The 22780-nt window shown below is 41.2% G+C and overlaps 1 protein-coding gene across 4 annotated transcripts; it reads right to left on the minus strand.

Moving 5' to 3' along the window:
- Positions 1 to 1569: 1569 nt before the first annotated feature.
- On the minus strand, positions 1570 to 22723 carry LOC101164263 (WD repeat-containing protein 37). Of its 4 annotated transcripts, XM_020712722.2 has the most exons (15): positions 22433 to 22723; positions 21446 to 21713; positions 19917 to 20013; positions 19744 to 19839; positions 18066 to 18130; positions 17707 to 17784; positions 12836 to 12974; positions 12652 to 12723; positions 11727 to 11771; positions 11532 to 11608; positions 11219 to 11453; positions 10766 to 10907; positions 4950 to 5084; positions 4089 to 4203; positions 1570 to 4007 (listed from the first exon to the last, which is right to left on the minus strand). In XM_020712722.2, exons 2-15 carry the CDS (start codon positions 21596 to 21598, stop codon positions 3876 to 3878), a joined length of 1581 nt encoding a protein of 526 aa, XP_020568381.1. In that variant the 5' UTR covers positions 21599 to 21713; positions 22433 to 22723; the 3' UTR covers positions 1570 to 3875. The 4 variants fall into 4 exon arrangements, with proteins under 4 accessions (XP_020568381.1, XP_004080963.1, XP_023805747.1 ...); XM_004080915.4 differs by lacking the exon at positions 17707 to 17784; XM_023949979.1 differs by lacking the exons at positions 21446 to 21713; positions 22433 to 22723 and adding an exon at positions 20135 to 21232.
- Between the last annotated feature and the right edge of the window lie 57 nt (positions 22724 to 22780).

Consider the following 22780-nt stretch of genomic DNA (forward strand, 5'->3'; position numbering starts at 1 on the left):
TAAACACAATCCCTTCATTTCATGAGCTCGTAAATAATTGGACAAATGATTTCCATGCTATTGCATGGGCAGGTATGGGCAATTGCCATGTTATGTCATTATGAGTGAAGCAGATAAAAGGCCTGGAGTTGATTAGAGGACTCGTGCTTGCATTTTGAAGATTTTGCTGTGAACAGACAACATGCGGTCAAAGGAGCTCTCCATGCAGGTGAAAGGAGCCATCATTAAGATCAACAGTGTGGTGCATCCTGAGAAAGAAAGAAAGCACTGGTGAACTCAGCAATGCAAAAAGACCTGGACGTCCAGAGAAGACAACAGTGGTGGATGATCGCAGAATCATTTCCATGGTGAAGAGGAACCCGTTCACAACAGCCAAATAAGTGAACAACACTCTCCAGGAGGTAGGCGTATCAATATCCAAGTCTACCATAAAAAGAAGACTGCATGGAAGTAGATACAGAGGGTACACTGCAAGATGCAAGCCACTCATAAGCCTCAAGAATAGGAAGGCTAGATTGGACTTTGCTAAAAAGCATCTAAAAAAGCCAGCACAGTTCTGGAAAAACATTCTTTGGACAGATGAAACCAAAATCAACCTCTACCAGAATGATGGTAAGAGAAAAGTATGGAGAAGCTCATGATCCAAAGCACACTACATCATCAGTAAAACACTGTGGAGGCAGTGTGATGGTCTGGGCGTGCGTGGCTGCTAGTGGCACTGGGACACTAGTGTTTATTGATGACGTGACACAGGACAGAAGCAGCCCAATGAATTCTGAGGTGTTCAGAGACAGACTGACCGAGCAAATCCAGCTGAATGCAGCCAAACTGATTGGGCGGCGTTTCATATTACAGATGGACAACGACCCAAAACATACAGCCAAAGCAACTCAGGAGTTTATTAAAGCAAAGAAGTGGAATATTCTTGAATCAGTCACCTGATCTTAACTCAATTGAGCAGCATTTCACTTGTTGAAGACTAAACTTCAGACAGAAAGGCCAATAAACAAACAGCAACTGAAAGCCGCTGCAGTAAAGGCCTGGCAGAGAATTCAGAAGGAGAAAACCCAGCATCTGGTGATGTCCATGAGCTCAAGACTTCAAGCTTTCATTGCCAACAAAGGGTTTTTAACCAAATATCAGTAATGACCATTTTGTTTTCAGTTATTTCATTTGTCCAATTACTTACGAGCCCATGAAATGAAGGGATTGTGTTTTAAAAATGCTTTTATTTTTCACATTTTTATGCAATTTGTTCAACCCATGGAATAAAAGCTGAAAGTCTGCACTTCAATGGCATCTGAGTTGCATTATTTAAAATTCACTGTGGTAATGTCCAGAAACTAAATGAGAAAGAATGTGTCTCTGTCCAAATATTTATGGTCCTGACTGTATGTACGCAGGTGGACGGACAACACCATGTCCCTCTTATTCACACCATAAATCATTATCATCCGAAGTTTTGCATTTGCAGATGAACGAAGTACGACTTTCTTCCAAAGCAGACACGTCTCATTAAAACTGGAAGCAAAGCCAGAGAAGAATCTATACTGAATATGATGACAGATGTGTGGGAAAAAAGGGGAAAATCACTTTTTTATTCAAAAAACGTCAGAGCACGAAACAGTCACAATAAAGTATGTAAAGTAGATCACATAACACAGCTGGAGTTGAATAGAAATTCACTTTTGTGAGCCGAAGCCCATTCTTTTTTTTTTTTTTTCCTTCTCCTCCTGCAGTAATTTCATGTATCGAGCCAAAAATCACATTTCCTCCAGTTGGAATTTCATAAGCAGGCCTCACGTTCCTGTTCCAGCCGCAGATTAAAATGACACTGATACCAGCGGACGCAAGATTGACTTCTATGAATGGAACAGGAAAAAAAAGAAGAATGAGATCTGCACCGTGCTGCAGGCCACAATTAAGTTCTCTAACAAGCATTTGGAAGATGCTCAGAAGGATAACATTTCTGCACCGTCTTACAAGGAAATATAAGGCAAATTTATTCCATTTTATGCTACATCTAAATGCATAACGAGGCTTTTATCTGCAGAAACGGCAATGAAGTGACTTCAACACACTTATGTACACTGAGCTACAGTACATCAATACCAGTCAAATATGCAAGTACAGCTTTTTTTGTAAGGATCTACAGCACTGAAATAAGTTAAAAACCACAGCATCGGTTCATTTTTAGCCTATTGCACAAGTGTAACAAACCACGTTTGCTTAAATCCAGGCATGCTTAAATAAACGGAGGATTAGGGCCTCATAAAAAAAAGAAGAAATAAATATATGAGAATTAAGTCACAAAATTATGAGGAAAAAAATTCCAACATAAGAATTAATTGGTACAATATTTTTTTTAAAGTTAAAATTTATCAATTAGAGACAAATGAACATTTTTTGGAGAATACTGTCATAAATTTACTGTTTAAAAAGTCATCATTTTAAAAGTTAAAAAATCATTCATGTTCCAAAAAAAGAATTGTTATTTTATGAAAATTAAGTTGTACATTTATAAATAAAAGTGAAGTAGTTCAGCAAAAATCTTAAGCAATGTGATATCCATCCGATTTGTCAGCATGGGTAAAGTTGGATTGTCGTTGAAACAATTTAAAAGCTAAATGTAACAATAAGTTTACAACATTTGTAAAGACTCAAGTCATTGTACAGCGTTATCCTTTCAATTTTGACTTAATGCTCATCATTGTACAACATTTTTCTCAGAATTGTACTTTTTCCAAGTATAATTTAGATTTTTTCCAATCCTTTTGCGACCTTACTCTCATATATTTGTTTCTTCTTCTTCTATGGTGACCCGAATACTCCGTCAAATTCAGTGTTTGAGTTTCAGGAAAAATAAATGGTTAAAAAATAAAAATAAAAAAAGAACAAGGCTTGAAGCTCGGCTATTGCTTCTGTTTCTTTAAAAGAAAGGAAACCTGAACAAGGTCAAAATGGTGTTTTCGTGTGGACAGGCACAAACAGTAACCAACAAGTTCACTTTGGGATCACACTTTACAGCAACACAGACGATGTCACTGGCGGCACGACTTGGAATCAGAACCAGCGAAGTATTGAGAATACTGCATTGAAGTCTGCCTTTATTGCAACGCCCTTGACACTTTGCATCCCATCAGAGAGGCGGAATAAACCCAAATATATATATTTATGTATGAAAAGAAAAGGCTTTGTAAACATGGAACAAGGCAGAGTAAAGTTTGACAACATCTGGAAGCGTGGCGCACGACTAAAAGTGTCAAAAATAAGAGGCAAGGGCACAAAAACAAAACTAAATTAGGCATCGGTTTTAAGACGACACAGCGGGCCGGCCCTCTCCGGGCAGGTAGAGCGGCGGGCGGGTCAGGGGTGTGATATGTTTCATTCAGTGAGATTAAATGATAAAACCGTCTGGCTGAGCTCCTCCCTGAAGCGGCAGACGGGCCACTCCATCCTAAGTACACGCCTTCTTCTGTCTGCAACGCCATTCTTGTCGATTGAAACACTTGAGACGGTCGACATGCAGAAGCGGGAACGAGTGAACGGTGGTGAACAGTGGCGGGAACGAACGGCGCACAAACGCAGACTCAAATATGTTCCACACAGAGGAGGGCTGAGCCGCGTCACCATCCACGTGGAGGGAGGAGGAGGCGGAAACGGAAACTCTGCGGCCTCGCTCATGCCAGCCGAGTCACCAAACAGGGGAGTAAATCTGACATCATCTGACAGCTGCACGCTCAGAAACCCAGAAGACGCATGATGTCTTCTCCGCTTTAGCGCTCCAAACGTTTGGCGTGCTGGCATGTTCGAGGCAGCAGATTCCAGTGTTGGTTTGTACCATGCTCTATGTACATGGGGGGGGTCGGGGTCGGTCACTTCTCCTGCAGCAGGGCGGGGATGTTGATGTTCCAACCAATGGCCTGCCGGTCAAAGCCACAGGTGAAGAGGTTGCAGGTCTGATTCTCCTCGTTCCACGCGGTGCAGCACACCATCCGCCTGTGACCCTGCAGGAGGACATTTGGGGAGTTTAGTTTGATTAAACGGGTGGATGGGACTCTTTCTGCCCTGCTCCATCCGGTCCTCACCATCCTGTTGCTGCGTGGAAGTCGGGCCAGTCTCACTCCGCTCATGTCGAACAGCCGGACTTGCCGATTGTCGTGTGGTAGGGCGATGATCCTCTGGTTGGCAGAGACGCTAATCCTAAACGACGATAACAGAGAAGATAAAGTCAGATGTTTGGATTTTTTCAGAGCAGAAGCGTGTTCACCAGCTGGTATGAGTATAAGGCTCATGTCACGTTGACAGGGTCCAAATTTGAAACATATTTACAGATTCCAGTCTGTTAAAAAAAAAAGACTGTGGGTCAGAGATGGTTGAATGTTGGGTCACATGACCCCATTGAACTGCTTTAAAGCAAGTTTTCAGCACAAAAATAGTTGTTTCTTCTTGAATACGAAGCGTCTGAATCCCGACCGTCTAAGAAATGAATAATTAGGTCAGAAAAACATTTTACTCTAAACCAGATGATTTAACAATCAGCTGTCAATCAAAAGGACACATTTACAATTTCCAAGTCAAAGTAGCTCCACATGAATATTGAAGATTTACCACTTATATTTTTAGCATCAAATGGTAAATGAGTTGATTTGTGTTAAAAAGTTGCTCTCTCTCTTCGTGAACCACTAGCGTGCCCTGAGTTTGGGCTTGCAGGTAAGTAGCTGAAGAGACAAGGTGGGGTTTCTTGGACTTTCATGTAGCATGGGGTCAAATCAAGATCAGCTTGAAATCAATAAAAAGTCTGACTGTAAATTAGAAAAATAATATACATTGTAAAAAATAAAATAATTGAAGTGCACCAATTGTGATTGATGCTCTGAGTGGAATCGTGCTGCAGTTCCCTCCTCTGCCTGCAGGAGGGCACCCGACAAGCTGAATTTGTCACCCACCTGTTCACAGCCGAGTCGGTGCGGATGGTCGTTATGGGCGACCTCATGTTCTTCAGATCCCACACCTTGACTGTGCGATCGTCACTTCCTGAGACCACGTTGTCTCCCGTGGTGAACACGGCCGACGTTACGGTGCTGCAAGCAGACGCGAGGTGAGGAGAGGGGTTAGACGTGACAACAGACACTGACTGAGTTCATCATCAGTTCTGGTCCTTCAAAGAAATAAGAAAAAATATGGTGAAGTTTTCCTAAAGAACACTTATTTATAGGCGGTTAATTCCCACAGTGCACTGCTGCTCACGCATTCGGAAAGATGAGACAAAGGCACACATGCGTCACAGAGGATGTATCGGGTACAACGCCGCAGTGATAACTGGCTTCCGGAGTTACGGTTTCTTTTTAAAAACATCACAAGGCTTCGCTTGAGCAGAGAATGGTTGGCATGATCTTGCTCTGCTTTTGTCACATGCGTGCAGTCGTCAGGGCAACGTGAGGGATTTATTTAGAAAAAAAAAACACCAAAAAAAATAGAACAAAAGACTTGAAAGCTTTCACGCCGCTGAATGCGATGGAGCTGCTGGGATGCTGTGAAAGTTGGTTTCCGCTTAAAAGTGTGAGGAGTGGAGCTGGGTTTGGTGTTCAGCAGGAAAATCCTACAAAGACAAACCATCAAGAGCATGACTGTGTGTGAGAAGCAGCTATGGAACCGGGCTTTTTTTTTTTTTTAAATGTAGACTGCATCATATATGCTGATCGGTCGCAGGAAAGAAAAAAAAAACCCAACCTAGTTTGGTCCAAAAAAAACAACAAGGTTTTACAGGGAAAAAAAACTATCAACCACAAAAAAAGCAGCCGGGGTGCGCTGTCATGTGACAAATAGACCGAAGAAAATAACAAGAATAAAGTACTAAAAACTGGTTGAATATTCATTTCTTTTGTAAGTGGGGTCTGCAGGAATTATACATGTTATACAATTTGCTGCGAATGACTCAATTCAGAGGTTGCCAAAAACTAACCCTTGAAACTTGAAAAATAGTCGAAAAATACCAAAATGTTGAATAAAAGACCAGGTCGTCACACGGACAACCATCAGGTTCATTTCTGGTTGTCCTCCGTGACATCTGGTTGTCTCGGACAACAGGATAACCACTTATTTCGAACGCTGGTTATGGTGTGTATACTTGGTGATGTAGTTTTCCTGTTCACAAACACGGGGGCTTTAAAGGAGATTGGTTAAACTGCTCTCCTCCTCTCTTTCGCTGCTTGGGCTCAACTTGTAGTTCTTCCAGCTAAAACTGTCCTCCCCCCTAATTCAAACTGACACGACATTAATGGCTAATTAGTGGACCAAACTTTGGTCTATTATCCGAGCCGAGGCTCCGGGAAAACGGCTGCCTGCTTTCAGGCACCATTCCGACTCTGCGGGCTCCTGGCTCAGCTGGGAGCAGGAGAGGTGCAGCGAGGAAGAGGAGGAGGAGGAGAGGAAAGACGGGAGGGCGTGCTAAGAGGGAGGTGTGCACGGAGTGTAATCAGACAAGGTAATTGATTAAAAGGTTGATTAAGGTTAAAAGGTTTTTTAGAATGGGTGTGAGGAAGGGGGGGAGGTACTTAATGCTCTGCAGTGTCTCTGACAGCCAAGGTCAAGAAACCCTTGGACTGGAGAAGCTGGAGGGGAAAATGGAAATCGTGTTTGCACGGATGGCAAAGGGCCCAGAATGTCTCCCAAACTTTATTCCTCTGCTTTACTTCTTCATTTCTCTTATGTAAAGGTCAATAGATCTAAATTGTTGAGGAATGTAGATGTGTTTGGGATCATCGTCATGCTGGTAGATCCCCCCACGTTTCATCCGCAAAAGCTGTCGCTGACCGAAGGACATTTTTGACCAGAATTTCACCGCCCATTCATCCTTTCCTAAACACCAATCAGTCGTCCTATCCTGTTATAGAAAAGCATGATGTTTCCACCCCCATGCTTTATAGTGGAGCTCAGGATTCGTCCTTCTCCAAACATGGCAAGAGGCGTTTCTACCACATTTGGTCTCATCTGATCACGTGACATTCTCCCAATCCTCCTCTGGATCATTCAGATGGTCTCTGGAGCACTTTAGACGGGATTTGAATCCATAACAAAGAGTATTACTATAGTAACCTTTGTTACTGAGGACCAGTTCCTCTGTGCAGTTCTGGGCGATTTCCTCACTGATCTATAGATCACTTGTTCTCCACCAGGTTAGACCTTTCATGGAGCCTCAAGTAGAGGGAAATTGCTCAAACAGTTGATTTTCCCTCCAAAGCTGCTTGTTTATTGTAGATCGGTTCATCTCGGTCTTGTCCCTAGTATCCTTCGATGGTCCTTTGGTCTTAGTCATGGTGGAGAGTTTGCATTCTGACTGTTTAAAGGTGTGGACAGGTGTCTTTTGTGCAGATAACCACATGACAGTAACAGGTAACAATGGAAGAACAGAAGACCTTCTTAAAGAAGAAGTAACAGGTCTTTAAGGGACAGAATTCTTACTCGTTTGTTGGCGATAAAAACTTATTTTCTGCACCATTAGACAAATAAACTCTTTCAAAATCATAGAATGTGATTTGCTGGATTGTTTTTTTAAACATTCTGTCTCTCAGTTCTAATGAAAATTACCGACCTTTCATCTTTTTCACTGGGACAACTTCCCAAAAGACAAACACGGCTTTGCAGCACTTTATGTTCTGGTTGTTCTGGGTTTTGCTAAACTTTACTTTAAATAGTAGATTAAAGCATCAGGATCAACAAAACAGGTTATTCTTCAATATTTAGATTTATAAATACGCAGTAAAAATAAACATTTGCCGTCAGCTGCTTAAAGGGGGCAGACTTCAACAAAAATTGTAAAAATGGACTGATTGTAAAAAAAATAAAAATTGTCAATGAAACTCTTCAGGTTCAGAGGACTGGGTGCTCGGAGAGCGCCTTGTTAGTTTTTGCTGCGCTGCAGCAAAACTGACACTCATTGAGAAACTGGCAAGTGCCTGAGTAATTCTCAAGAGACTGGATGTCAAATCTGCAAGTAACCCCAGGCTACACACTCGCACACACTCACACACAGACTCACACACTTGCATCAAGTGCAATCAGAGCATCTGAGGAAGCCTTCGACGGCAGGAGAGACAAACGCGACATGGCATCCCGTTTGTAGAGCAAGTCTGCTGTCATTTCTCGTTTGCCCTGGCTGGGTTTTGTTAGCTCGCACACAGTTGTCATTACACTGCAATTATGGTGGGGCAGGCGGGAGGAGGGAGGGACGGATGGAGGGCGGGGGCTGCACTTTTAGATGCTGAAGCTGGCTGTCACCCAGCGTTAGCTGTAATTGCCAGTGAAGACGACTTCCTCTGTCGATTCTAGGCGCTCCTGCTCGATTCAGCACACGTATGACAGGGAGATCATTGCAGACCTGTTTAGATATGAGACCATGAAGATGGGAAAAACACCAACGCGATAAGAAAAGGCCTCCTTTTATGGACAAAGTTTACCTAAAAGCCCTGATCTTTAATCACATTTTATAGGCTCCAATATTAAAATGAAGATTTTGCCCCAGACTTCAGAGAAACCAAAAATATCCTGTCCAGTTCAGTATTTTACAAGTTAAACTTTAAACAAATTTAAAATTAATAAAATAAAATAATAGTAATAGTTTAAATGTTTCTTTAGTTTTTTATGTAATAGTTGTCTATTATTAACTCTTCTGATTCTCTGTATTTGACAGTTCTGATGGGACACTGAGGTGCCCCCCCCCCATAGCCTTTGGTATGACCCAACTGTGGTTTTGATCTCAGTGTCATTGACTGTATATGAGAGCTAGTGTGCGACTTCCCACAATGCCTTCCTTCTGGCTCCAACAAAGTGATGTCAACTCAGTCACCAATTTGTTTTTGTGATGCGGACACCGCCATGTTGGAATCAGAAATCTGATTGGTCTGTTTACAATTTGAATAACTTGCACAACAGAAAAAATACTCTACAAAATAGGATTAGCTGATTTTAAAAAAGGTATCAGAGCAACAATGGATATTCTGACAAATAGAATAACTAAGTAACAGCTGTTTGTGGCTTCTTGGAACCAGCAGGTACTTCCTGTTTAGAATGTGAGAGGGGAGGAGTCACTCAGTCCAGATGTCATTTACAGTCAATGCGGACACCCAAGTTTAGGTAGTGCAGATTTCTTGCTTTTGAATGCATTACTGAAGGGCAACAGGGAGGAAGCCGCTTGGGAATGACGTAAGGATGGAGAAAACGGAGGAAGAGCCGCTAACTGTGAAACACCAGCGCTTAATCTCATTACAGCAATTGTCTATGGGAAAGAATTAAAGTGGGGTCTGCAGGAATTATACATGTTGGGGTTGTAAATGTAATGAGCTTGATGTAATCCCCCCCCTCCTCCAGCTCACAATCAAAGGCTGCCAGAAAGATGCAGCCAGCCAACACACATGTAAAAAACACACAAACACACACACTCCACTTGCTGTTTACAGGGAGCGCCACAGACCAGTCTGACAGTCATCGTTCTGAAATGAGCACCGCCACTGAGTGTTAGCAAGCAAAGTGCCAAATTACATAGAGTGGGGATTAACATGGACAGAAAGATGAATGGAAGAGAGGAGGAGGAGGGAGGATGAAGATGAGCAAGCTGTGGGTAGTGAGGAAAAAGTGCTCATGAATGAGAGGAGCTTTGCAGTAGAGCAACAGGGTATAAGAATGTCACGTGAGAGGGGAAAAGGGGGATCAAGAGGTGCAGCAGCACCACCCTGTGGTCACAATTCAAACTGCAACAACAGCTGATAAAAGACAAATCAGCTAAGCGGTGCACTGAGACGAGCATCAAAAATGTTCATCCCTTCAACACCAGAGCTTTAGCTTCAGTGTTGAAATGTTTTCCACTACAGTAACTCTTCAACCATTTATGCAATTAACAGGATTACAACGGATTTTGTTTCGATCTGCGACACCTTACTACGGTGGCCCGGAAGTGCGAATAACACCAACAAATCGCTCAACACAAAAACATATTAAAGATCACAAAAGTAAACCAAATGATAAACAACATTACATTAAAAAAATCCAGAAACCAAAAGGTAAAAATTTCATAACTGAAATGGAGACGAGACGGACTCTGACGATGACGGAAGGGAACCTGGCGTGTTTGATAGAAATGTAGCCCGGATGTTGGACTTTGATGGAGTTTTGGATGCAGATTGATGACTGAAAAAATTAAAAAATAAATCATAACTGAAACGGCAACGTTTAATCCAGTGCTGTTGTGTGTGTTATGGGAAATAATATGGCTTTAATTGAGTGTTTGTGTGTGTGTCTGGCAGGTCAGTGCATGGTGTGGCTCTTTGACTATCCCAGTTAAAAATTACAGCACTTTGTGTCAAACTTGTTCCCCACCCCTGTTTGTGTCAGAGGCTTTATTAGAAAAGAAACGGCAGATGTAACGTGGATTAAATTGCACTGCATTCGTTACCGTTTTAATCCACGTTACAGCCGCCGTTTCTTTTCTATTAAAGCCTCTAAAAGAAAGTCCTGACCCGCTGCCTCGCTGAATTTGACCAGCAAATTGCAGCCAATCAGATCAACCAGAAAGGTTACCGCCCCCAAGTGACAAAAACGCCCCTTTATATTGCGCTCAGTTGTCTTTACGCCCTTTCACTTTATGGCAGCGATGAAACGCCATAGTATCTAAGCCACACAGAGATGACTGGCAAAACATTTACTTCTGTTCTGTCCCCTGAATAGAAGCTATAAAAGCGTTGTGTGGTGTAGAGTGGACCACACTCACTCCGTGTGTCCCTGAAAGACGTTGACCGAGTGGATTGACGGGTCTCTGAAGTCCCACAGTCTGAAGGTGGTGTCTCTAGATGACGTGACCACGAGGCGCTGGGTGGGGTGTGTGCAGCAGTGGGTCAGCTCCTGGTCATGGCCTGAAAGACACACATGCTTTTATTATCCAAAGTGTGCGCACTGAAGAAAGCTGCTGACATGCCAAAACTTAAAAAAGTATGTTAATCTGCATGGAAATTTCACGCAAATCGAACTCGAATGGATTCAGCAGTTTGGCAGCAATACCCAACCATACCAACTAAATAATTTAGACACAAACACACAAAATAAACATTCAAATCAGTTTATTTTTAATCTGAATACTGCACTGACCCATGCTCACAGTATAGCAGTAAAATACCCTTCAAATGAGCCAGTAACTATTCATGAGCCATGTTTAACCTCCACATACCAGTGAGTGTGTGAACAAGTTCTGATGTCTCCACCTCGTACAGGTTGGCAGCCCGATCCCAAGAAGCCGTCACCACCTGTCGTCCTCCTACCAGCCAGTCAGCAGTGATCACCACGCTCTGGTGGCTCTTCAGCGTTGCTGTGGCAACCCTGACCGTGGGGACCTCGCATGGACCTTCTCCGTCCACCTCGCCCTCCTCTCTATCCGAAGAGTCCTGGTCATCATCGCACAGAGCCTGCGGGACGACGCCATGTGTCAGGTCCACGTTACGGAGCGAGTCGTGATTTCTTCAGTTCGCTCCTGAACTACTCACAGTGACATCTGGTGGTGGCTGCGGGGCGGGGAGCTGCACCATGTAGCGCCAGATGTGAGCCGTCTGATCTCCAGAGGCTGGGGAGAAAAAGAGGAAGTGCACATCAACAGAAAATGTCTGAAATCATCCAGCTTTGTGGTCCAGATGCTGCATTAAAGGTTTAAACGTGAAACAGACGCACGATCGAGTGCGTACCTGTGAGCGCCATCTGCTCTGTCGGGTGGAATTTGATGGAGTTCACTGTATAGAAAAAGGACCAAGAAAGATTTGCTCTGAATAAAAAGTAATATGAAGAACAATGTGACAAGAGAATATTCAGATATCTCTTAAAACAAATTCATTTTGTGTAAACTAGAGATTTTGACTGTATAAGACACGGAAACCTAATGCTGAGTTTACACTGAACGTGATTTGGGCGCCAAATTCATGTTTGCTCCTCAACGCTTATCCAAAAATGTGTTTAGAAACCGGACTGTCCCGCCAGAACTTTGTTCACTCATCATGGAAGACATGGATAAAGAAATCAGTCATCATGTCTCCATATCTGAGTTCATGGGATCATTCAGAGACTCTTCCGGTACGGTGAGGTTCACCCTCTACTGCAGCAGCTGCGTCTGAATGACGGCCGCTTTCAGTGGTACTTCCGTCGCTCTGTGACCCAGTTTGATGACTTGCTGTCGCGCATTTTTTCCCCTCGAGGAGAGAAAAAATAAGAATAAATCTAATGGACCATTTTATTGTTGTCTTGAGAAAAAACAAAAAACATAAATCAAAAATATCCTAAAGTTCAGGAGGAAAACAAACAGCAACAATCAGCTTCTCCTCCGTGTTGGTTTGGGGCTAAAGATGGTGATTATGTCATCAACACATCTCGGGCCAAAGCTTTATTCCTGATTGGTTGACGTTATGCACATTCTTCACCAAAGTCCAGATATCTGAACTTTGGAAACAAAAATCTGGATACATTTCCTAAAAAGCGCCCCGCCCGACATTCAAATGGCGCCGCATGACCTCTCATCGCGTCTGTACGTTATAACTTACAGTTAAAACTGGACGCCCCTGAAGCGTTAACCACGTTGGATGTAAACTTAACATAATGCTGCACACCTCCATTTATTACCTGATCCTGCATGGCCGCAGTACTTCAACAGACACTTTCCTGTTTCTATACTCCACAGCAGCGCAGAGTGATCTGTTGGAGCAGAGCACATGTCAAAAACAATATGGAAAATACTAAACTGTTGTAGTTGAAGGAAACCACGGCTTTCTCGTGGTGCATCCTGACTCCAACAGTCTGAGCGTACCAGCAGAAGCCGTGCCGAGCACCACCGGTTGCGTTCGGGTGACGCTCAGGTCCCAGATCCCATCTCGATGGCCCACATACTCCTTCAGCAGCTGACACAGAGCCCGGGAGCCTGTGGTGGCCTTGAAGCTGGACACGATCTACAGAGGACAGGAACACCAGTGAATTTACAGGAACAGAGCTGAAACCAACCCTTGATGGTGGTTTACAATATATGAGCGTTAGTTGAACAAAGTTAAGTTCTAAAAATAACCTGCTACGAGTCACATCTGCAAAGTAGGCTTCTTTACTTTTCCCAATTATATTTTACATGTATTAATGCTGTAAATCCTTTCACTACACACTTTTCTCAGACGAACATCAACATTTTCACAGGTTTTTCTCAGGTTTTAACCCAAAGTTCAAACCTTCATAGAAAAATAAGCCCTGCCTAATAGAACGAAAACAAAGATCTGATCGCGATCAAAGATTTACGTCAATTTGGCAAAGTGTAGATAGTTCCTCACAACGTTTTCTTTTTTAAGGAATTAGCGAGTAGTGAGGGGATCGAGACATTGGTTAAATTGAATAAATAAAATCGATTTCTTATAATTTGTTCTGGAAATATTTCCTGCCGAACATAAATAGCGCCCACTAGTGGCCGGTATAGGCTCTGCAGCCCCGTGACCCCGAAAGGGATAAAACGGAATAGAAAATGAATGAATAAATAACGGATAAGAAACAGAATAACGGGTAAGAAACCAGTTTCATGCATCATATATATCAAATAAAAGAAAAATAAATAAATGTAAGCAGTTTGGCCTCCTTTACTGCCATCCTCATGTTATTCTGCTGCAGGGCGTCCAACACCAACATCAGAAGATAGAAATTTCACAAAAATTTCTTCCACTGGCTCCTGACAGAAATGAAAGTTTCTAAATATTTTTCTTGATTTGGATTTTTTTTTTACTTCGGAATAGCTGCTGTCTGCTTCACATGGAATATTTGGGAAAAGCTTTGCCACTTTCAAATCAAACCAAACAGCTCACCGGTGTTATCTCCACGACCACACGTCAAATCAAATCTGAGCGAGGGGGAGACGGAAGGTCGCTGTGCTCCGACAGCAGAGCTCTAAAAATATCTCTCCTCCCGCTTACACATGACATCCAACGCTGCAGGAGTTAGGAACTGAGGAGTGACGCAGTCTGAGCAGCACATGCTGCTGCAAGCAGCGTTATCAGATCTTTGGGAGTCAACTGATGCTGCAGCAGAGCAGCTGGATCAACCAGGACATTTGAACACAAATTACCTCAGAGTTTACGCTCACAACGCGCCGCAGCGCCATCCTATAGGTCAGAGGTCTCCAATCTTTTTCAGGCCACGGACCGGTTTAATGTCAGACTATATTTTCATGGAACGGTCTGACGGAGGCTGAAGTGGCCGTCTGATTTTGTTTTTAGCGTCTTCAACCTCATCCTCTGTAAAATATCTGATTTATTTTTGCACCAGATTTTGTTTAGGATCCAATAAAATGTAAAATAGATTTTCCATTAACCCTGACTGTCAAAGCGGAAGCTAAAAAAAACGAAAAACTTTTTACAGTGCGACGAATAAATACAAAAAAAGTGGTAACTAAAACAGCCATTTTCTAAATATAGTCACTATTAGCAACAACCTCGAAACATTAGACCGCTAGTTGCTGAATATTATGCATTATTATAATGTGTGGGAAGCATTTTCCCAGTAAATCCATTTTTGGAATAAAGCCTCCTGGTTTTTGTCTTCTAAATGCTGATAGCTTTTATTTTGAAGTCAAAGGTCCTTCTTCTGTTTCCTCTCTGGCTCTTTTCCTCAAAAAGAAACCAAATCAGTTTGTTTTTTGTTAACTTTGCTAGCTTGGGGGTTTCTAGCTGTCTGTGCAGCAACTTTCAGAAAGTAGTGGATGGATTTTTGACCGAGCAGCCTGACATCCTTCAAGATGGAATCGGATGTGGTGGAGAGTCCAGTAGTTTTCCAAAATAAAACTTCCTTCCAAATCATGTTTTTTCTTCTTTGCAACCTGGTACCAACTGTCCCATGGAGCCCGGGGGGGGGGGGGGTCGGGGATCACTGCTGTAGGTCATGAGAAGCCAGCGACAAGTGAGTGATGAGAAAGCTAAAACATTCCAGGCCAAACCTGTGATGCACAGAGGCTACTGTTAGTGCGGATGATTAGTTTCCAGTCTGAACGCTGGTTTTCACTCAGGATTATTAGAGCTGTTGGGTTAGCTGTGTCATCCAGAGACGCCTGAGCTTCAGCTGATTCATCAGAGAGGTCCAGCCTCTGGATTATGTGTCGTTCTTCCATAAAGCTCCAGTTTTCAGTGAAAATACTAGCAGACATTTTAAATAAGTCCGTCTTTAAAAAGAAACACTATTTTATTTACAATTTAAACGTGAAAAAAATGAACAATTTCATCTAAAAAGTAGATCCTTTGGAAAGCCCTGAATCTTTGTTCACTAAATTTAAACATTTTACAACTTTACTGGGGTTTTCTGTGCCAGAATAATACCTAAAATGATGGAAAATGATGTTTTTATTTGAACTAAAGCCTCCCATTATATGTCAGCAGAGGTCAATGTGCTTTATGCAAAAGGAGGCACAAACCTGCTTTAAACACAACTTTCTTCAGAAAAAGGTTTTTGACTTCAGTTTGTGCTCATGACTCATAAAAATAAAAGAACAGAGCGTTTTAATGAAAGCGCCAAAACCTTTTTTGTGATAGAAGAACAAGGTGACCTTTAAATTATATTCAAATATTTAAAAAAAAAAGAGAAAAACCTCTGCAGGAAGATGCCAGTCTGGTGAGACACTTTGCTAAAGAAAATGAAATAAATCATCCCGTTTGAAAAGAATAAAAAATGTAACCGGAGGTCAGTTCTTCCAGGGCTCTCGGGTGTCCTGAGGCCAAATGTCAGCGGACTATTTGATCCAAACTAAACTGTAGACGCCGTTTTTCCAGCACAGATGTGGAGGAGCATGAGTCCACATGCGACAGAGATAGTTTAAATCCTAACAGCATTCAGGGATTATAGCAGAACCACTTTACAGCAGACTATGACAGTGCAAATGTGAAAATAGATTTCAACAGTTAAAGACTTTGATTACATTTGAAAGCAGAATCATTTTCAAGGTCGCTAGAACTTTATGTTAATTTATTGGTCTAGATTCTTTTTAGTAAATTAGAGAACAAACTGATCATTTAAAAAACACCCAGTCATCCATAGTTCAAAAATCTTTGGCCTTTTTTTCTTACAATAAGAAAAAATGTGGTTGTATTACAAACGTTTGGAAGAAAAAATTATTATTTTGATGGGATGTTGAAGGAAAACATGAATTCAAGAGTTTAGTTTTGGTTCTGGAGGCCTGATTTTATTTTTCTTAAGCTATTTCTGCTTTATGTGTAGCTAAATACCCTTTTCCAGGTTCAGATGAATAAAACACACCTGATCTAAACAGTCAACAAGAAGTGAGTCTAGGAAAACAATGAAGCAACGTCAACTGAAATCCACCGACATGTGAGTAACGTTAAAACAAGCTCATTTCTTCTGCATCGCCTCTTTTTATCCCAAAATCTGTCTAGAGGAAGGAATCATGGACAAACCACAAGAAACTTTAAAATGCACTAAATATGACGGGTATTTTGGGGGGGCTGATTTTACAATTCCAAAATCCAGTTCCCTGGGAATTCTGAGAAGAAGAAGTCTGTTAAAACATTGACCTTCACTAGAATGGCAACTATAGACCACAATGCATTGCTTCTAAATGATTTTTCATGTATAAAATGTATTTAATTTCTTATTTTATAAATTTATTAAAGTTTTACGTGAAATCAACTTTGCCATTAAAAATAACATCAACAACATAAAAAAAGAAGAATGTGCCCCCCCCCCCCACTTTATAGTTTAATGGAATTCAGACATGGCTTTCAACAATGTCCAAGCTCCTCTCCACAGTGCCATCTAGTGGTTACACCTAAGAATGACACTACCTATGACAATCATGTTTGTGGTGTTTTCTCCCATGTAATAAAATAAAAATGCCTCTTGCTCTGAAAAAAACATGTACAGAACATTCAGTTCATTTTAACAGTGTAGAAATTAAGATTTCATTATTTGTAATTTAACTTCACATTACTTATTTATCTATTTATGTAGATAAATAGATAAATATTTATCTACATACCTATCACTTGCTTTTTGTGGCTGGGGGTTTGGGTCTTTTTATTGCATTTTTCGGGCTCCTAATTATCTTTTAGATTTTATAGAAGTGTAATGACATTTACATAAAATTAATGTAAATTAAATAAAAAAATCTTTTACCATCTTATTGTCAATACAATTTGTTGTGTTCCAATTTTTCCTACTCATTTCAAATCTGCCTAAAGTTATTTCAACAGGGTGGATTTGATGTATTTTAACTGTAATTTCTTTTAATATATTGCCATGGCATTGTTCTCTTCCAATGGCTGCAAACTAAAGCAAAAGCTTAGCAATGTGCGTGTTAATCTATTCTAAACGTCATAAGAAGTCTGGCACATAAACCCCAAATGTAGCTGGTAAATTCATTTTCAGGTTTAGATTTTGGCTCCAAATGACAGACATTCCACAGTTTAATAAGACGTTTATCATAAGCTGTTTTACAGATAATTTTCTGCCTTTATAATAAAAAAAACGATGCAAACCATCCCTAAAGTTAGTAAAATGCTTCTTCTACATTTCTGAATATGTTTTTTGTTATGTAGCGGCTCACTGAGCTTTTTCTGTTTAGGATATGGGGTCAAGGTGCAATCCAACAGAATCCACAGCAGTTTCCCACGATGCTTAGTGACAAGCAGCATTCATAAAAGTTACCCATGAATCTCCGCCCCACAACTCCCATGTGGTGAAGCTGCGCGCTCCACCTAATTTGTGCTGGAAAGTGCATAAGCACTACCTCGGTAAAAGTTAAAAGAAAAAGAAAAAAAAGTCACTTTAAAGTTTGGATTCTTCAGATTTCTGTAACTTAATCTAATATCAAAGACCAGTGAAAGGAGACAACTTTAGTATCAAAAAGCAGGGATTTTTAAAAATCTGTTTACCTACTCTGATCACATTTCTACTATCCCTGGGGAAGGAAGCAGACCAGTTTTTCTTCTTCTACCTCAAAAACATAGGATTCTCACAGAGCGTGCATCCCATTGAAACACAATAGATCAGTGGAGCTCTGGTACCTTGCTGGTCGAGGCCTTGTAGGTGGTCTTCAGCTTCTGTGACAGCTGGCTGGTACTGTGGCTGGCTGTGACAGGAACACAAAAACACAAGAAATTACTGAATTTACAGCTATTTGTTGTTTTTGTTTTGTGGCTGGTAATCTGTGAGAACGTCACGGATCACACACCAGGTTTACAGATTTAAAACCTGAAGAAAAAAAAAAATCCAGGTTGTTAATCCGACTATAACCCAGAGGTTAATCCAGAATGAGTCCTGTTGGCTAAAACGATGCTCGTCTGTACAGAATTTCAGCTGCAAATCAACTCAGGAGGATTGTTTTAACCGACACAGAACAGATTTAGCTACGGTTGGAGGTTTCTGTGGCTCCTTCAAACGTTCTTCTACATCGCGTTTCATAATATTAAAAGTTCCTGTAAAGATATTTAGACCAAAAACATTTGAAAATGACTTTGGGAAACAAGAAAACCTCAAAACAAACATTGTTTTATTAAGGAACCCCCCCACCCGCAAAAAAAAAAGACAGATTTGGATTTTGGCTGCAAAAAGCTCATGTTTTGGTCGACATTAAAAAGTAAAATATTGCGTCATAAAACCCCAAAGGTTTAAATTTGTCCCAATGCTTTCTCACTTCAAAATACAAAATTGAAATCAGAAAAAATGTAAAACTGAATGTTTTTATTTTCATCAAAAACTGCATAATCATGTATAACTGTTTAATTATTATGATTCTGAATAATGTCAACACAGAAATGCTCTTTTTTTTCCAGAACGGTACGTTCTCTTTTTTTTTCTTAAGATGTTTATTTTTTAATTGGTAAGTAAAGCCCCCATTGGTGGGAAGAGCCGACCCGTCGAGAGTCACGCTTTCTCATCTCCCCTGGTTCCAGCAGGAGAGCTTCCCTGAATCCCCAGAAAATTGGCTGCCATTTTTTACATTTTTATTTCTCTTTTTTATTTATTACGTTTTTACTTTTAATTTTTTTGGCCGTTGTTGATTGCTGCTACCCAAAATGAACAAACCAAACCAAAAAAATAATCAAAGTAACTTTTGTTCTTGGGTTCTCCAGGGTTAAAATGGGAACAAATCCTAATTGTTTTTTTTTTTAAGATAACAGACTATAAATCTGCCTTTTTTGTCTTAAAAAAAAGAAGAAGACAAAAGTATAATTATACTCTGCAAATGTTTTCGCATCCATAAGCTGTAGATCCATCCACAGAGCACATAAATAAGAAATATATTTATTTATTACAAAAAAATTGTTTTTTTACTTGTGATTTTTGTGCAGGTTGTTGTTCTTTTTTTGTGCCTAATCAGTCAGATTTATTCTTAAAAATTCCCACATGCTGTCTTTTTTAGTCAATTCTTCTTCTTTGATGATCCTAAAATGTAAATCTAATTTCATTATCTGTTCTGATACATTCATTTCTACATGTTCCTCTGATGCGCCTGAATATTAGTTCGAGTCCACGAAAACTTCCAGGCCTGTGTTGAGCTGTTTTATGCAACTTTTAGCCCTAACTTAAGATGAAAAATGAACAAATTCCCTTATTTTAGTAAATATCTCCTGCTAATGTCTAAATTTTGCACCACTCAGTTAATAAATCTTGCTGTCATCTAATGCTGTTGGAAAAAGCTAAACATATTTAACGTCAAGGAAGCTCAACACAAAGCCAGACCTTTAGCTTTCAGAGCTCCTTTGGTGGGGTCTCCTCCATCAACCGTCTGCCCGTCTCCAGTCAGCCGCTCGTTCAGCGAGTCGATTTCCCGCCGCACTGAAAAGCCAGCAGCAGAGTCAGAGTTTTCTGACAGTTCTGTAATTCGGATTGGTTAGGGTGCAACGGTTACTCACAATCGAGGTTTTCAATGTAGAGATTTTCAAACTCGCGCTCAATCTGGCCAAACAGGTCAAGGAGATTGTTCCTGACGTGGTGGGGCAGCTTGGAGTCCTGAATGGAGGAAATGTGAGCTCAATGTGAAGAAGCAGGAAACGTGATCACATCTTCATGCAGATGGGGCGACGTGTCGTTGAAGCGAAACCCTCACAAAACTCTGAACGAACTGCCTTACCTCCATGAGAAATCCCACAAGTTGCCAGGTACTTTTCACCAAAACAAAATTAAGCAGAAAAAGTACAAAACTTTGAAGAAACGGCAAAGGGCCATCTGAGGAGCCGCGGCACAGCACACATGTTCTAAACCTGCAGTAAAGAGGCGTTAGCAGCTTTGACGGTTTACGCCACAAACTCCTAAGGCATAAAAAGGTCATTCACGAAATTCAAAGCTGCTTACTTTTGTTCCTTAAACCTAAAATGCATTTGGCTCAATAAAGACACCATTAAAACGAGGCAGAATTAACGCTCTCCGTGTTCCGTCCGGGCTCATAAAGCTGTCTGTGTATGTGGAGTTTGAGCTGTGGGGGTTGGACTGAGTACACAAAACAGCCAGCGGATATAGGCAATAGACACAAAAAAATAAAAGAGGACTGTTGAAAAGACTAATCAGACCTGGACAAGCGGCTCATATTAAAACTTGATGAGGCAACAGGCCGCTGCAAGCTGAGCTCGAGTTTTGCTTGCTGGACATGGAAAGACGAGCGGAAAAAGTAAAAGCTGAACGACAAATGGGGTCAAATTAGGTCAAATGATCAGATCTGAGGAACTTCAGATGAAATCTAGAAGGAGAAATAGCATTTGCACCAGCTACAACTTCACATGCCATCATCTGTTTGATGAGGGAGTATAAAAAGACTTTGTCCACCTTATCTGAGAGGCAGCTTTTGCTGTGTTGGCTCTGCAGGCAACTCCCAAAAGTTAACAACTGTAGTCTTCTTGTTCAAACAGAAGCCATTTTTATCATCTCAGTCGCCATGTTAGGTCATCGTGTGGGTTTCATTTAAACAACCTTAGTTAGAAAAAAGTTAATCACCAACTGCATGTCACCAGCGGTTCGGAAAAGTCACAGCAGATTCCTTTGTTCTGCATTGCAAGAATTAGTAACCCGAGGTCACGGCCACACCAGACACTTCTTTAACGTTTACTCTGAATGGGATTCTGTAGCTTCTTACAAAAACACAACCCTCAGAAACATCTCACAATCTCACATCTTACAAACAATGTGGAGATGTGGGGATCTGGGATTTTACACCAGCAGGCAGAAAAATCAAAACAATGCTGTCCAACCGGATCACAGCTTACTCTTGTGCCTGACAACAGCAGCCCCACACCCCGACTAAAAGACAATCTAAACTTCCTGTTATCCCAGCATAAGCTGTAGATTATTTATCATTTTTGTCTCCTAAAGGCTGTTTCTATATATTCTGACCTGCAGGTGTGCAGGAGGAAAAGATGTGAACGTAAAGGGCAGCCCCCCTCGCTCTCACCTGTCCTTCCAGCATGTCTCCTCGGAGGACGCCCGGCGGCCTGTCTTCTGTGCTGTTGGTGCGGCGGATCGACAGGCTGTGAGCCTTGCGCTTCTGCTTGGGGTGACGTGCAGCTGAACCTGAGCCGCTGCTGCTTCCTCCCTCCACAGGCATGCTTTCTACCTGATGTGTGGCTCCGCCCCCTCACAATCCACCTGACAAACTGGTAAACAGAAACCACGCTCGCTGGCTGGAGAAAAGCTTGGGCGCGTCAGTTGTTGCTGCCTGCCTGAATATGCAAAGCAAGAAGGATTGTTAGTCAGTCTTGCCCTGACGCAGAATTATACTAATTTATTCCTAAACTCTGGGATTAAATGTCACTTTGTAAAAACATGCAGAGTCTCTAGTTTTACAATTTCACATGAATCTACTTTTATCATGCGCTTCCAATGTAATAATAAATGATAAGAATATGATTATAGGCTCAAAGAAAATCCCACAGAATTTAGTGATGGCTGATGGAAAAGAAATAACAACTAAAGCATTACAGGACATTATAAAAACACAAAAAGAAAAATCACTCCATTCCAATCAATCCATTTACATTTATCTTGTAGTTGTCACACAACCGGTTCAGCCACAATTCCCAGATGCTTTTCATTCTGCTGTCACATTTTCTCACAGCTAATATTATAGCTGTGAGAAATTTTTATTAGTAATAAAAAAGAAAACTCTCGGGTCACAAAATGTGGAAATCAACCATAAATCTAGAGTTTAAATGAGGAAATGTTAGCTGTTTGTTTTAAATTATACATTTTTTATGCGTTTCTGCGGTGATAACTGGAATATTTCCGCCTGTTTGTAGCAAACTAATTTGTTTACCAAACAGCGTATAATAACGATGCAGCCGTTCAGGTTTAATCTTTTTTAAATGCATACTTTTTGTTTTTCATTTATCGTGGGTTAATATAAGGCATTTGAATGATAAGAAACCGGACCGACACTCACCTTACTGTCTCTGAATTCATTGCCGTCTCTTCAGCCCTAAAAACAGCTGTAAGCTAGCATCGCTAGCCGCCACATATACCGCGGTGTCTGTCTGCGCTACTCACGAAAACTAAGAGACTTTTGTGACGTTTGAGTTCATTTCAAGCTGTATAATCAACTTAAGACAATCATCCTATTGTGTGGCTTTAACAATGGATTGTGACGAAATGCTACATATTTGCGTCTATCTGATTTTTCTTTTTTTTTCTCCCCCGTCCAATATTTGACACATCACATTAAGATTACATCCGTGCTCCGTAGTTGTGTTTGCGCTTTTTTTAGCCAATGAACGGTCAGGCCGTCAGCCAC

Source organism: Oryzias latipes, chromosome 20 (assembly GCF_002234675.1).
Source record: "Oryzias latipes chromosome 20, ASM223467v1".
In the NCBI taxonomy this organism is placed as follows: Eukaryota; Metazoa; Chordata; class Actinopteri; order Beloniformes; family Adrianichthyidae; genus Oryzias; species Oryzias latipes.